At 39.3% G+C, this 16,533-nt stretch overlaps 1 protein-coding gene across 1 annotated transcript in view; it reads left to right on the plus strand.

Moving 5' to 3' along the window:
* The window catches only part of drd2a (dopamine receptor D2a), a 45,702-nt gene that overhangs the window by 12,893 nt on the left and 16,276 nt on the right, over positions 1–16,533 (plus strand). Inside the window, exon 2 of the mRNA XM_079577771.1 lies at positions 10,634–10,945. Within this exon, the coding sequence (XP_079433897.1) occupies positions 10,667–10,945 (279 nt within the window). The 5' untranslated portion in view covers positions 10,634–10,666. The remainder of the gene's footprint in view (positions 1–10,633; positions 10,946–16,533) is intronic.

Below are 16,533 nucleotides of genomic sequence, written 5' to 3' on the forward strand. Positions count from 1 at the left end.
ATAATTGTCGATAAGGCTTGAAAACCACAGATTTGCTCTTTTTTGCTTGGTCGGTGAGGGCGTAAGGTTCACCACAGGTTCAGAGAAAAGTCAGGGAGAGTACCTCGATGCAACAATACAAATAAAGTCAGGCGAGATAACGCTTCCTGCTTTAGATTGGGGCCGATGTCACCTGGGAATAAGATGATGTGGAAAGATGTGGGAGCAAGGGATTGTGGGTAGAAAGAGGGGTCACGCTGTTAAAGGAATACAGGCGGAACGGGTCAGCAGCTCACAGTGCAGGGGGTTAACATGCAGGGATATACACAGTAAATCAGTCTGATATGTGAAATTAAGATATAAATCTAATACTTTCAATCAGCATTTTTCTTAAAGTGTTGCTTTATTATGCACAAACGCTGTAATGAGAGACGTAGAAATTACCATAATTATACTCCTGCAGCATTTTTTTAAATAAAATTAAAACTCATGACATATGGCACCTGATCTCTATGGTAACGTAGTCTGCCTCATACAACAGACAGCTTTCAATGGACTTAAAGTTGGCAGAAACTGATCAATATGTCTAAGAGTTTGAAATTACATAATTAAACCAAACCAGCAGTACTTCCCTACACACTGAATGTTTCAAATATATATACACACCATCTTTCAGTCACCAGAAGACTGTTTATGTTGCATTATGTTTGACCTGTAAGCCAGTCACACTTGCTAAATATTTGTTTGTATTTGTTGACAAACCTATATTTGATTTTTTTCTAGAACCACATCTTTACCATTTTGTGTTTATGATTGTTTAAAAAAGATAAAATAAACATGAATCTCCTAAACGTTCATAACATTTAAATTCATTATTGGTAGCTGCATACTGACTGTATGCATTATGACATTATGACAACGACAAAGGCTAAATATGTCATGTAATATGTGCCACAGGCTTCTCACCGGCTTCTTCTAGTGCTCTTCAAGATCCACTGCAGTTCTTGTCTCATCTATTTTAATAATACAATTATATGTATAAATAAACATAATACATAATGCATTAGTCATAAGTTTATGTCCAAGGTCTCTTTACAATTTCATACATTATTCATTCTAGTCATTCTAGATGCGATGTAGTCACAGTAGCCCTGGGTTAGACTGACGGAAGCCACTGCCAATCGACCCCTTGTCCTGTCTGTGTTGGCAAAAAAACAAAAAAATAACAGATACTAATCGATACTAAATCTCGTTTCTAAATGACTCATTATCAATACTGTCACGAATAAAATCAAACCTTAACCGCCTTTGCTCTGCCCGATCCTGTCAGATCTCAGAAGCTAAGCAGGTAGGGACTGGTTGGTGCTTGGATGGACGACTGTTTGGGTGAATGTAGTGTGTTTGTGGTTGGTGGTGGTCAGAGGGACCAATGGCACAGTCTGGCAGCCTCGATTCCATCAGTACAATAGTCGCTTATCACCACCAAGTATGGAGTGAATGAATAAAGCGTAAATGTAAAGCGTGTCCAAAAAAGCGCTATATAAAACCAATGGATCATTATTATGATCATGATAACATTAAAATCTCATTCTATTGTACAGCACAGTGGTGCACCCTTCCTCCACCCAGGTGATTATGATCAGCCTGGCTCCAAATCTGGAGATGGGTCCCAGGGCGCCTGCCCATCGCAGCTGTCCACTGCTCCTACAGGTTGCCCCAGCGGCACTGAAGGATGGGTCCGATACAGAGGATAAACGTCCCTACAGGGATCAATAAAGTACATCTAAACCTTGACCTTAAAAGTCCTATCATTGTGTCTTGAAAAACATTGCATTAGCAAAGCGTCAACAACTCTGATAAGATCATGGTAGGAGACAGGAGTTCACTCTTTAGGATTACAGCAGTGTACCAAGTTAATCTTAAAAGTGGAATTTGGTATCGAAAGTCAAGTTTAAAATTGAATTATCATGGTAACACTACCTCTGAATCATCATGAAGGCAAGGAAAGTTTATTTGTAGAGCAATAAGGTAATTGTGCTTCACAGTCACATAAAAGAACTCTCGAACACAACATTCATAAGCGAGTTGTGTGAAGTGTCGTACCCAAGGGGACTATAACAGTTTACCTGTTACACTTTAATACATTCATAAGTTTAGGGCTATTTTCTTACTGTATGGTGTAGCTCTGGTGATACTCAAAAAAATAATTTTCATATAAAAGAAAAATAAATTTAAAAATTGTTTTTGCAAATAGCAGATAACTAAGGCAACTGACAACCATGTGATTATGAATAAACAATTACCAACAGAGTTGGAACAGAATGGAAGAATAATGCAGAACACGTACTATGCACTTGTAGTTTGTTCAAGCTTCATTTAATGAGCAAACTTTAGGAAATGGATATGACAGTCAAATCTGAAAGCTATTAATTCCACTTTGATTTGAGCAAATGGGCCTTTATCAACAAAAAACTTTAATTTTGTAACTTTTGTAAAGATAAATTGAATAATGGAGCTCTTCTTTCTGAAGGGTGGGTAAAACGTCATGGATTACATTCGGATAAGTTTAGGAACAAATGGATGTGAGACTGACTCAGGGATTCAAGTGTTAAAAATTATGTACACAGTCTGTGTAGTTATAAACACTAATACAAATAACAATCAGGCTGCCTGATGGATTTAAAAACCATGCAAAGAACAAAGGAGGCGCAAACTAAAGATAAAATGTGTTCCTTTCGGATTAGGGATTTCTTTAATGCAAATTATGAATTGGAAGCCTCTGATTGGGAGGACAAAAGGTATTCCATTTCTAGCCTTACAAGCAAATTCACAAGTTCTGTGTGAGAAAGACCATATGTCCTGCTGCTGTAGACGGTGATAACAAAATGTAAAAGAAACAAGACCCTATTAGGACATCCTATTTTCATAATCCTGAATGAACTGACAATATCATTCTTTACAGTCGAGTAAGTAGAGCAGCCGGTTGGGCGTTGGATTGTGACGAGACTGCTATTTTAAGGGAGCTTTTGTAAAGGGGAAAGCTGTAGGACACATTGTAATCTATTGAAACGCCTGCAGGACTGAATATATTTGGGGAGAACCTTGAGTGTCCTGATGATTAGTGTTAACTTTCTATTTAGGTGTAGCAGGCTGACAGATGGGATTGGTACAGAGTAGGCACCAGACTGGGGTAACTTCAGTGAGCACTGAGCAGAAAGACCCCAGGTGGAAAACTAAAATTAGGAAAGGTTCAATCATGTTAATTAGGAGGGGTTGTGAGGACAAGTTGTTATTCAAGAATTAAAACAGCGGAATGAACCATACCAGAATCCAAGGACAATGTCAGATCTCAGGATGCTTTTGAAGCCAATCGGAAAGCTGCATAAATCGTAATAATGTTGTCAAGGTCGGGTTTAGTTATAAAGCACATTTGAAGAAAGTCCAGTCTGTACAGATTCAACGTAGAACAAAATTGCCAATAAAGTTCGGGATGTAATGTTATGAAACATTACCATGGAAATATGCCATGTTTCTGGCATAAGACTACGCTGTCCACACACAGTTTCCAAATGCTTTTTTTCAAATGATAACTCCAGTATTTGTCATTTTAAGGTCTGCATTAGTTAATTTGTTTACTATAGTAAATAGTGTCGTAACCTTGGTAGCCAAAGGCACTACTTTTGCCATTGGGTAAAATACAGAAGAAGAGTGTTTTATTCCATTTTAGACCAAATATAAAAAGCATAATATCACTTGTGTTGCAGCAGATAAGCAGAAATGTGCTATTTCAATCAAAGTAATGTTCTGATTATAAGCTTGATCAGACCATTGTGCCAGACGTCATGTCAAAAACCTCTCGATTGTCCAAGAGGGCAGTACAAACATGAAATTGGCATCAGATCTATATTTGTATTCTGGCAATCCATGAATGTATGTATTTTTTTCATGACAAGTTGCAGACATTTCCTAGTTGAAATTGAAAATAAGAATGAACTGTGTAAGTGGTGCACAGGTAAGGAAGGAGTGTTAAGAATTACGCAGATGGAAAAACCTTCAATGCTCTTTCAGTCAAACACATGAATATAGGTCAGTGGCACACATTTGATATAGGATGTCCTTTTTTCACTTCTATTTTCTTAAAACCTCTGGGTTTGCAAAAGCAAATTGTTTGCCATTCGCAGTGATTTCCATATTACTTGTCCTTGGTTTTATATCAGATGCCCTACCAGGATTGACTCAGGACATTGCTTAGTGACACAAAGACAACATCTTTCCAGTCAATTGGTTTATAATTGAATGCTTTTGGCAGGGATGTATAATGCATTCAAAGCGGTTTTGTTTTGGGTCATCGAGCACGGACAAAGTCAATGTAAAATCATTATCAAGTCGAGTTCGCCACAGTAATCACTGTATGCTGCAGGCAAATACAGACAAGATTATGTCCTTTGTAAGCATCACCGGCTAGTGTTGAGACCACTGTACATATAAGGAAGCAGAGTGGACACATAAATGAGAGTGGATATGGCAGGGCATGTGCAGGGTACACACACAGACTGGTGCCCCGGAGCAGTGCTTACACATCCCAACAGCCTCACCTACTCCCTGCCTCAACACTAAATTCTCCATCCTTCCTCTTTGCAGCAAAGGCTACGCTGTGACTTTGAATGAAACTTCTTAATATTATCCCCGCAGACAGTGGCTCAGAAATGCTAATATGGCTTTCATGACCCCGAGTTGTTTACTGCGTAATACTGTTTGAAATTCACCTCTAGTGTTTCCAAGACTGTGGCGTGATCATGCTAGGAATGGACCAGTCCAATAATAACACGTACTGTATGTGAAGTACATTTATTATGCACTAGGCTTCAAAACTCGACATATGCCAGCTTAGCATCTCAACTCTTCAGGGACAAAACATTTACAAGTGATTAAGGAGGGGCATAGTATTATAGAAAACACTTTTTTTTTTCTTGCATTATGAAAAAAAAAAAAACTTGATGCCTGTTATTGACCCAATGGCTGTATGAGTGGTTAGCATAGCGCCTGTACTTTCCATCACAGCCTAAAGGTGATTTCATGATCAGTGATGAGCAGATTTTAAAAATGATCCAACGACTGATAACTCCTTCTAATAATTTAGTTACGTCATTGATTACTTGGTTACGACTTAAGTTTTCTTTATCATTATTAGTTGTAAAGAGGATCAAGCTAGTTTGTTTGCCGTGAAAAATCCAGTTTTTGTTGTTTTCGCTGGAGAACCCCGACTGGGCTCACCCAGCTTTCTTCTCAAGTTTGAGTCTAATAAGTTCGATGTTGAGTTTTTCCACATTTGAGCACGTCTTGTTTCCTGCACATCACTGACAATGGACGTTAAAATAATGCTCATATTTTCAGCCAGAAACGGTGACTGTTCTCTCTCTCGCCTTCATGCTATATTTGTTTTACGGCTTTCCTTTTTAGCGGCCACTTACGTAACAGATGAATGATGTTAATATCTTGTTGCCCTACAAGACAACTTTTTAAGCTACATTTGGAATTAGAGATGCACCGATCCAGCTTTTTTGCTACCGATACTGGGTTTTGAGTATCTGCTGATATCCGATCATATATATATATATATCATATCGACTTTCTTAAAAGTGTCTTTCTCTGAGCGAAAATTTGAATTTACTCTTTTCTCCATTTCAAGATCAACAAAGTGTTGATCAATTATCAATTATACCTACTGATAAACTCTTGGATAAACATTCAACAAAGACAGGACTTTTCTACACTAAATCCATCCTTGGGTATATGACAGGCTTTAGGTTATATTAACATAAACAACTTACATGAAGTGATCTGATCAATACAACTGTTAGACAGTTGTATTGATGTATTGTATTGTATTGTCTTAATCTAAAACACAAACACTTGGCTTCAGCAGTGGATGATTTTATTGTATTAGGCTACTTTAGGTATTTGTACCATAGTTTCCGTCCCAGCCTTGATTAGTTGACGTTAACATTAGCATGCTTCTGCTAGCTTTAGCATGCTGATGCTAACCGCGGCATTTTGCGAGACCATCCAAAAATACATATGCTTAGATTAAAATCTCAGCGATTGAATTCTCCAGGTTCTTAACTTTAAAATTATATACAGCATATTCACTTAGATTTAGGTGGTTAAAGTCGTGTTTTTGAGGTGCTGAGAGCCATAACTGGTATAGGTTCAGTATCGGATATTTGTAGCCGATACCCGATATCGTATTTTTTTCAGTATCAGCTCCGATATCTGATACCAGTATCGGATTGGTGCATCCCTAGTTTGAATTACATTGAAATTAAATAATATTTGGTTTAGTTTTGTTCATGCAGATAACATTAGCCAGATTTCTTTCATCTTTACATCCCATGACTGCCCTATACATCCCACTCTATTCAGACAGGCACACAGAGTAGTTATGCCCCTTTCCTTCACCCTTTTAAAGTATCACTGTGACTTTGCGTTCAACTTATTATAAACTCTGCTGACGGTGGCCTACAAAATCCGATTACTTTTCATGACCCAGGGTTGTTTCCTGCATTAATCCTGTTTGAAAATCACCTTTGGTTTGGCCCCCACAATCATGTTAGGCATATTTATTTATTTTTTGACGATTGTCTCATTCACAGTCAAGGCCACCAACGAGCATGGTAAGCAGATACTAAAATCTAATTACCTAGGTGACATTCAAGTGTACTGGAGAATGGGCCATATTGTCTTGTTAGATATGCACAAATTCCAAATAACAAAGTGTTCCCATAAGTGAAACCAACTTGCACTGAACGTTTCCCAAATTTCAACAAGGCCTTTTCAGTAATTAGGCTGTATGTATTATAAACAGATGGGGGAATGCTTTGTATTAAGTGAAGCACCCCTCGCAGCCCAAACGGATTAAAAAAAGCCAGTAATCTCAGTCTCCTATTAAAGTTGGTTTTCTGGGACTCCAGTGTAAAAGTGCTGAGTGGATTTGCTCTGTTTTTTCCCCTCATCGCGCTCAGCCTACAAAGACCAACACTTTTATGCACAAGTAGAAAAACAAGGTGTCCCTGAGCAGCACTTGGCTCAATGTTAATTTGCTTTGATACTGTGCATCTAGATTTAAGAGTTGAATTAAGCTAATATATTACAAAACGGTTGGTGGTGCAATACTGTTGAAACACGGCAATTACAAAATTCCAAGTTCTTGCACATTTTAGCCATGTTTTATCAAAAAAATCTTTAAATAGATTTTCGAAGTTTTAAGATGTTTTATGCCTGTATATTAACCTTGAAATGAAATTTGTGTGCGCTTCACTTAACTTGTTGTTGTATTATACAATAGAGAACAGCTGATCTGTAGGAGACAGCATGACATTAATAGCAACTAATAGTGATACAGTGATTTTTATTTTGATCCAATATGAGGTAATAATGGGGCTATGAGTATTGATACAATACCGATAGAACTGTATTTGACCTTTATTTAACCAGGAAAGTCCCACTGAGATTAAGAATCTCTTTTTCAAGGGACTCCTAAAAAATGCAAGGAAATAAAACCAAGTCTATAAATTCTCACACTCCTCAACTGCTTGAACTACACAACAAGTAAGGGAAAGGAGATCCTAGGTCTAAACACTCATTTAGCCATTTAAAAATAGGCAGAAGAAAAGATCAACCAATCAATTGAATGAACTTGATTTAAAAATCAATAACTGAAAGAAAGGTCTTAATATTTGGACGTAGAGATTGATTGCTAAAGTAAATGCAGTATTAAAGCAGGTCATAATGCTATGCTGGATTGTTATCAGGGGTGGCCAGTAACAAGTGAATAAGTGATGGCATGGTAGTAAAGTGGTTTATGCTTGTGCTTCACAGCTTGAAGGTCTGAGTTCGATTCCCACCAGGTATGGGACATTTCTGTGTGGAGTTTACTTTCTCCCCGTGTCTGCGTAGGCTTCTCCTATCACTAAAAATATGTACAATGGGCCAGTAAATGGTTTTAATGAAGCAGTTTGTGCTTTAGCTTTCATTTAGTAGAAACTTTAGCCACATGGCTAATATACATACTGTAGCTTTATGAAACAGCTGTTGAGATAAAATAAAGGCTAAAGGGAAATGTGATGGCTCATCTGGATTCTTCATTTTTTCTCCTTTGTCATTATTTGGACACTATGTTGTTGCAACTGCAATACAGTAGGTGGCGACATGCGCTTTTGTTTGCCTGCCAATGACCTTAAAGAAGAAAAACAGCTGTTGGTGTTGTCACTTCCCATTCCCCTGGGTAAGGCAGGTCGAATTGTGAAAATGCTGCTGAAGCTCTACTTCACCAACTGCATAGAGATCTAACAGTCGACCACTTAGAGGCTATAATTTGATGGTTTCAGACGCAGCCAAACACATGCAAGGATCGCAAAATTAGTGGAAATGTTTGAAGCAGCAGAGGCAGCAACAGTTGGCCCGCTAACACAGTCAGAGTTTAGCATTATGATGGTGAACTGAAAAAAATCTGTTCTGATGCAGCTCAAATTCCTCCACATGTTTGTCCTATTTTTTGTTTTGTTTTTTCCTTTTGCTATTTTCATTTTCACTCTATTCTAAATAATTGAGTTGGCTCCAAAAACCCAGCCAGACAGCTAGCATGAACGAGCTTCAGTCCTGCGTTGAACCACGCACACTCAGTCCATTGATATACAATCTATGTTGTACAGGTGGTGAATTTGGGTGTTATCACTATGTTTTTGAATTGGCAAAGGTATTACTCTCATCACTTACTGATTTAAACCTTTTACTTTAAATATTTTCTACAGCAAATACTTCACTTTAACAAATTAACTTTTATTGGAGTAATCCTTGTCATTGTGGCTTCAGACAATATTATATTCGGGTCATGTTTCACCCCCTAAACATTTAAACATCAAACAGCAAAGCCAGTAAACCCTGTTGGCATCTGGCCGTTTGTCTTCAGTGGCAGTACATTACACAAGTGTCGGAGTCCTACACCTCCAAGTTGGCTCTCTTCTAGTCAAGCGTCTCATTGAGCTGCACAAAATGCCAGTTTGGGCCGAAGGCAAAATAACAGCTGAATAATACAAGGCCAAAAGGCAAAGAACGAGGTGGCTGTGACGACTGCTCAGATAACCCCTTTTCCATGACAAGCAGAAATTCCCTGTGTTTGGCGCGACACAGCACTGCTTTGTCAGGCCCTTCTGGGTAATTTTGGAAAGAACTGCAACAAAGAAAACATACAAATGAGTTGCAAGAACATTCAGTCAAATACGAGCTCCACACAGTTAACATAGACACTAATTCTATCACAAAAGTATATATTGCTTCATTGTGAGTTCAATGCTTTTACTCTGAAATGTCCTGTGAAATGTGGGAGCTAGAAATTCTACTGGCTGTGTGTTCAGATCCTGCTTCTCACCTGGCCCTTGTGTAACTTATATTACTTTTACGTGGTTAATAACATAAACAATTTCATAATGAGTAATACAATAAAGAGTAAAGCACCCTCTGGACCAGTCCGCCTGCAATGCTTGAGTTTAATCGTATTAATAACAATGGTATCTAGACCTGGACTCAAAAACATCTTCGTTTGAGGGTTTCAGCAAGCCTGTAAATGTGAAAATAATACAATTTATACATTCTTTTAGTGAGTATCATAGGTGATCTTTATATAATTCAGGGATCTATGGAGAAGATGAATGAAGTAAAAAACTCTTACACTTCTACTTTGTACTCAATATGAAACTTCAGCTTTAAAGTCTCTTGTTATCAAGTCAAAGCCAAATTCTGGTGTTTAACTGAGTAGAAAACCAAACAACACTGGGCAGAATAAACACCAAATATTTTCTCAGACACGCACCGCAGCACCAGCACTCACTATTACCATATGCTAATGAGTATACAGAGTGCGTTTGGATTTTATTAAAAGCATGCTTTGGTAGATGGCCCTGCACTTCCAACTGAAAGCAGAGTTGGCCTGTGTTGTTTTGCATCTTCACATTTAGCAGCATGAAAACTCATTAATGCTTCGCTCGGACCGGTCAGCTCTTCTTCTTCTTTACAAGCATTTTAAGCCTGTGGGAGAGAATTCACTTTTGATAATAAAATAAAAGCCTGTTTTTATATTAGTTTTTCAATTGCATTTTTTCGGGGGGAATTTGTGGGCTAAGTAAAGGGTTTCAATTCTAAATGTTTATATTTTCCATTTCTTATTTGTCCTTTATATTGCTGATTATATACTGCAAGAGCATGTGGTGATTCTTATATGTTCCAAACAGCAGAATTGAATCATCCATCCCTCTAACAAATGGTCTGCAGTGGACAAGGGATAGTTCTAATTGCTAAAGAAGTCATGTTGTCCCTCCTGGCAGTGAGAAAGGAAGTGTCCTTGTGAGTTTCACATTTGTTTACATTAGAAATAACTTTCAGTTTGGCATCAGTAGGTGGTAAATAAAGAAAATAAAGGCAAAAATGCAATACCTCACAATGCTTGAAACAATGAAAGCGAAGGCGGACCTTTTTCTATGATTGATAGACCCTTCGAGGGGCTTAAACAAGGCTTATATTAGATTCAATTCTATCTGCAAACAGCATTATTCAAAACAACCAGCCCACACGTGACACGTGTTTTCCTGACCTTTTGCAGGGCCCTTCCCCGGCCTTCTGTCACTCACAGCTAATGGATGTCATTACCCAGTATGCCTACAACGACAGCTTCTTTGAGAACGGGACATGGGGCCTCAACGGGACGGAGCACGGGCAGAAGGACCCTTACAACTACTACGCCATGCTGCTCACCCTGCTCATCTTCGTCATTGTGTTTGGAAATGTGCTGGTGTGCATGGCTGTGTCCCGGGAGAAGGCGCTGCAGACCACCACCAACTATCTGATCGTGAGCCTGGCGGTAGCTGACCTCCTGGTGGCCACACTCGTCATGCCCTGGGTCGTCTACTTGGAGGTAGGATGTGCATGTTGTACACACACAAATGGCCGTTATACATAATGCAAGAGGTGAAAATAGGCAGACACAACCCGCACACTTGACATGCTGTGCCTCCCAGGATGTCTCTAAAACAATAGGCAGAGCAAGAGACAGTGAAATGAATAAAACATTACTGTGTTGTCAACAAAAATGATTTTTGATGCTACAAAAGATCTGCAATTTGTTTGTGTTTATGAAGTTAATGGAGCTCAACAGTCTCGCCCACCTCAAAAATGTTCCCTAAATAAAATGTCCATTAAAATTTCCCATACGCATTGTGAAAAATTAAAATCTTGGGAGGCACAATGTTAACTCCTAACTCCTAAATGACTGGCAATATAGCAAGATGAGTCAATAACCTTTCATTAAAATCATGTGTTTATGGCACATATTTTCCTATTTTGATAGGACACAGCTCGCTCTGAACTGTTGCCAGTTTCATTAGTGGTCACTCTCTGGTACTGCAGAAGATATTTTCAGGCTATTTTTGTATATAAATAATTGAGTAGAAACATACCACCATTAAATCCATCATAAATCAGTAATTTATTGCTATAGGGCCCGATCTTCTACCTGGTGCAACAGACCGGTAGCCTGAGGGCATCGCTTAGGAAAAAAACAGGTTTGGCTGAGGTCTGGGCTACAAGCAGTGCTGACTATGAGCCTCTTAACATTGTGTGCAGCCTAGCACATGCCTCCATACTGCAGAAACGTGATCAAAACACCAGCACGTGTGAACCCTCCACCCCCGGTGCATAATTTCGCCATGGGTTTCTGACAAGCCTCTTACTGCGCCAGGTATGAAGCTGAAGCTCAGCCTGCTTTTAGAAACACAAGATCAGGCCAATTATGTCAATACACAAAGAGCTCAGTATCAGACAAGTTGTGAAGCAACTTTGTAAAGCAGAAAAAAATCTGTCAGCACGGTAGTGCAGTGGTTAGCACTCGTGCTTCACAGCTAGAAGGTCCCAGGTTTGATTCCCACCTGGACGGGGCCTTTCTGTGTGGAGTTTGCATGTTCTCCCTGTGTCTGCGTAGGTTTCCTCCGGGTACAGTTTCCCCTACCACAAAAAACATGTAAAATAGATGAATCCTCCAGCCAGGTGATTCTGACCATCAGCCGAGCTCCACATCTGAAGATGGGTACACAGGCGCAGCACTGTTCCTTATGGGTCGTCCCAGCACTCTTGCAGGATGGGTCAAATGTGCTCTCGCTTCACAGCTAGAAGGTCCGGGTTCGATTCCCACCAGGGACGGGGCCTTTCTGTGTGGAGTTTGCATGTTCTCCCCGTGTCTGCGTAGGTTTCCTCCGGGTACTCCGGTTTCCCCTACCACTAAAAACATGTACAATAGGCCAGGATGAATGATGTGTGAGTGAATGTATGGTGGTGGTCAGAGGGTCTGTTGGCGCAGACGTGTGTAGTCGCGAAAGCGCCTCTGACAGTCTCCCCCAGGGGAAACAGAAGCTACAAACGTAGCTTTCCACCACCGAGTATGGAGTGAATGTACAATTGTCTCATGTAAAGCGCTTTGTGACTATATGTCTGTGAAAGGTGCTATATAAATAAAGATCTTCTTCTTCTTCTTCTTTTTCAAATGCAGAGAACAAATTTTATTGTACAGATGTTGTATAAAGACAAACCTTAACGATAATAGAAATCCATTGTCAATGTGAATCTATTTCCAAACCTGACTGGGAGACTGTTTCGGCTATTTGAAATTTTTGTATTGCCTAAAAAAATATTTTTCAAGGCCTAGCCTACTGCTGACAGGTCAGAGGCCTGATTGGTGTGGTCTATGGGGCACAAGCTTCATCTCTTACATAGAAGTACAGTCTGGGCCCACAGCGTCGCCCATTACAGCATCCACAGGAAGAAGAAGAGTTCTTAATTAATTTGGGTTTTTTATACCTTCTACTTATTTATTTATTTATTTATTTATTTATTTATTTATTTATTTATTTATTTATTTATTTATTTATTTATTTATTTATTTATTTATTTATTTATTTATTTATTTATTTATTTATTTATTTATTTATTTATATTTATTCCCCCAAAAAGTCAATGAATTGAATGGAAAATTGCTTCTGGAACAGAGTGGGTTACAGACTCTTCAGTTCCATTTCAACTTGGTCAAAGGAGCTGAGTGTATTGTTTTTGCACTTAAGCAAAAAGCAGCTGGACTTTTTTTCTTTTATCCAGGAGCTTAAAGGAGCCTAAATGCTGTCTCTGCTGAGAGAGTCAGAAAGGACGGTCTGATGCTCAACTCTAGGCCTGCAACCAACGCAGGGCAAGGAAAGAGCACTTTGCACTGACGCTGTAAAGCACTTAATCAATCACAGTCTTGAAACACAGAGCATTCAAAGCCAGAAAAGTTAGAGTTTTACCTGCTTTTGGAGCAGAGCAGGGAACTTGCAGCACAAAGGAGCAAAGGCAAGGAAAGCAATGGGAAAGCGGCAGGCAGATAACAGAACATGCGCAGTAGACAAAAGCTTCAAAGATAAGACATTTGATAGGAATCATCCTCCCATGAATGATGTCCTAGTTATCTTGTACAAGCAGGCAGTTTTATGACAGTAACAAGCTCCTGAAACGTGACAAATTCTCATGAGATATTTGTCATATTTGGATTGCTCTAGAGTAAATATGTGAAAACAATTGTTGTCTTTCTCTGTATGAAGGACTGCAGTCCATGGAGGCTGTGAAATTATTTTACCACATTAATGATTGTCATCCACATTGCACACACGACGCACTGAGGTCTTCCATCTGACTGAGATTCAAACCATTTTTCTAACATGATCTAAAACTACACACACACAACAAACATATGGTAATGTTCATTTGAGCTAAAGATCAAGAAAACTGAATAATCAAGTAAATCCACCTTAATCACATAGTTACACAAGTGTCTTCAAAGCACATTCGTTTCTAAATTAGTCGCACACTAGAGTGACATAATGTAATAAAAAAAATTAAAAAATTGCTTAAGAGTTGTTGGTAAATGTGTAAGATCATTCTAGACATTATAGAATATAGCAACTTCTCTCATATTGCGCAGCCCTGATTTTTTGCCTCGAGGCTAGAGTTACTGGAATATGACTTGAGTATCGTAACGTTATAAGGAACAAGACAGAGAAGCACGAATGGTTTACAAGTGAAAGATTTCTTTTAAAGGAACAGGCCACTGTTTTTCCATACTGAGATTTGTTCTTACCTAAGCTTAGACGAGTTGATGCGTACCTGTCTGGTCTTTGTGTGTGCGCTCAGTCATGCAAATGTTGTTAGCATCTCCCAGCAAAAGGTATAGCTCCAAACTGGTAATAATAATAATATCACCTGGAGTACTTCGACAATATTACTGCGCAGACGTCGAAGTACTCCAGGTGTTATTACGCCTCACAATATTGTGCCCCTTTGTATCCGCCTAGAAAATCCACATGTTTCATTTTGTGTAACTAGACTTGGAACGTGCAACTTCACCCCAGTTTGGAGCTATACCTTTGCTGGGAGAGGCTAAATGCTAACAACAATTGCGTGACTGAGCGCACGCACAAAGACAAGACAGGTACGAATCAACTCGTCTAAGCTCAGGTAAGAACATATCTCAGTATGGGAAAATGGTGACCTATTCCTTTAAGTATAACATTTTGATGACGTACCTATATTGGCATAAAGAGCTTATGTCCAAGTTTTAAATATTCCTATCTGCTCAATAACATTTCAAGACGATTGCCCGTGAACTAAACATCGCATCTCCTAACGCAGGTATCAGCAGTGCTCCACAGTGGGAAAGCCTGCTCTTGACCTCTCCACAGACCAGAGAAAGGCAGTGACACCGTTGTGTCCGCACAATAGAGGACAATTATAGTGCGTGGAAAAAAATTGGGGCTGAATTGCTCTCATGAATACATAGGAGCAGGAACAAGGAGAAGGTTACACACTGTGAGGAGACTAGCTGTGGAGAGTGTTAAATTATTATTACAATCACCTTGAAGAAACATGTTGCTCTAGGGCGGTCAATGACGTTTGGGTTACATTGACGCTACCACAAATAAAGGCTAATCAAATAATTGCATTGTTTATGAAAATCTATAGGGGAAAAAATCCTTCAACAATGGCTCCTGACCTGTACAGCGTCGCCTCCCACAGGACGAACACCCACCACATATTTCAAGCACGGTGACAGTTCTCTATGAACAAAAGCCTGTTATTTACCGTCCCCCCGTTGTGACGACGCTCTACAGAGAAGTGGGAAGCAGGGCACTGCGGTAGCTCAAAGTAACAATGACGGTTCAAAGATCAATGGATGTCACATCAAAGCATCAACATAACCGGGGAAGGAGAGGCGAGATAACCCTAAAGGATACACGGGCAGTTGAAGACCATTACAAAAAGTATAAAACTTCAAGTTCAAAGTTAAAAGGGACCAAGCAAGCGCATGGCTCAACACGTGATGTTCAACTTTCTGTGTATCAAGAATGAAGGTCAAGGACGAGGACAATCGGGCAGATGGTATAGTGAACATGAAAGTAGAGCAGAATTCCCTATTGAGACTATAGGCAGTAGACCTAATTACAAGCTTTAGATACAAAGTACGTCGAAGGGTATTATACATTTTTCTTGCGACTTCATAGTACTGCACGAGAAGGATCAAACGCCAGAGCTTTACACCTTTTCTCAAACTTGCATAGAATTTTTATTAGTGTTTGCAGTGAAAACAAAACAGTGGTGAAAGGAAAACAACCAGCTGCTTTAGGGGAGTTAATCCATGTTATAAAGCTGTTCACTCATACATAACATAGTTCATGTTTCCTTTCATTCATGGACGCTTCAGTGATTGTGCCTACTGAATATCGCTTTCCTCCACCTGCTAATGTTATGAGGTTCCTCTTACTAAAAATCCAGGCTCATTTTGAGCATTTCAGTTCTTCAGTTATGAAACATAAAAGATGTCTAAAAGAGAGTCTAAAAAACACATGATGTCCTCACTAGAGCTGCACAGACACACATTATTGTTATCGCAGTGTGATGCAATGCTCACATCGCAAGAAGCCATAACATATTTTCACTGAGGTCTTCCCTATGACGGAGATTGCAAAGCGAGAATTTTTTCCTGTCACATGGAAGGTTAAGAATGTGCAAAGGTTCAGTTTCACTCAGTATTTCTCCTAAGGTTGTAGATGAGGCATTCCCACAACATTTCCCCCCAAATTTTACATTTTCAAAATAACATTGTTTGAAAATATGGCCCAAAACGTCACAATTTGAGTAAAAAAAATCCTACTGCTGTGCTGTTGTACTGTTGTTTGACTTTTGGATCCAGCACGCTGCGTCACCTTTGGGTATGCATGATTATATCTATTCAGCATTCACATTAATAGAAATGTTGCTCTGTGGTGTCAAAACCTTTGTACCCCACTGGATATAACTGCCTAGTTGTACAATGAACCAGATACATTAGTCCTTGTTACTGCCCACATTTGACCAGTGAGCCCTGAGGCGTTCACCATCTCCACAGGTTAAATACATGCAGTTTCAGCTGATCAGCGGGGAGCTCTT

This window comes from Gobius niger (assembly GCF_951799975.1).
Source record: "Gobius niger genome assembly, chromosome: 1".
Taxonomy (NCBI): domain Eukaryota; kingdom Metazoa; phylum Chordata; class Actinopteri; order Gobiiformes; family Gobiidae; genus Gobius; species Gobius niger.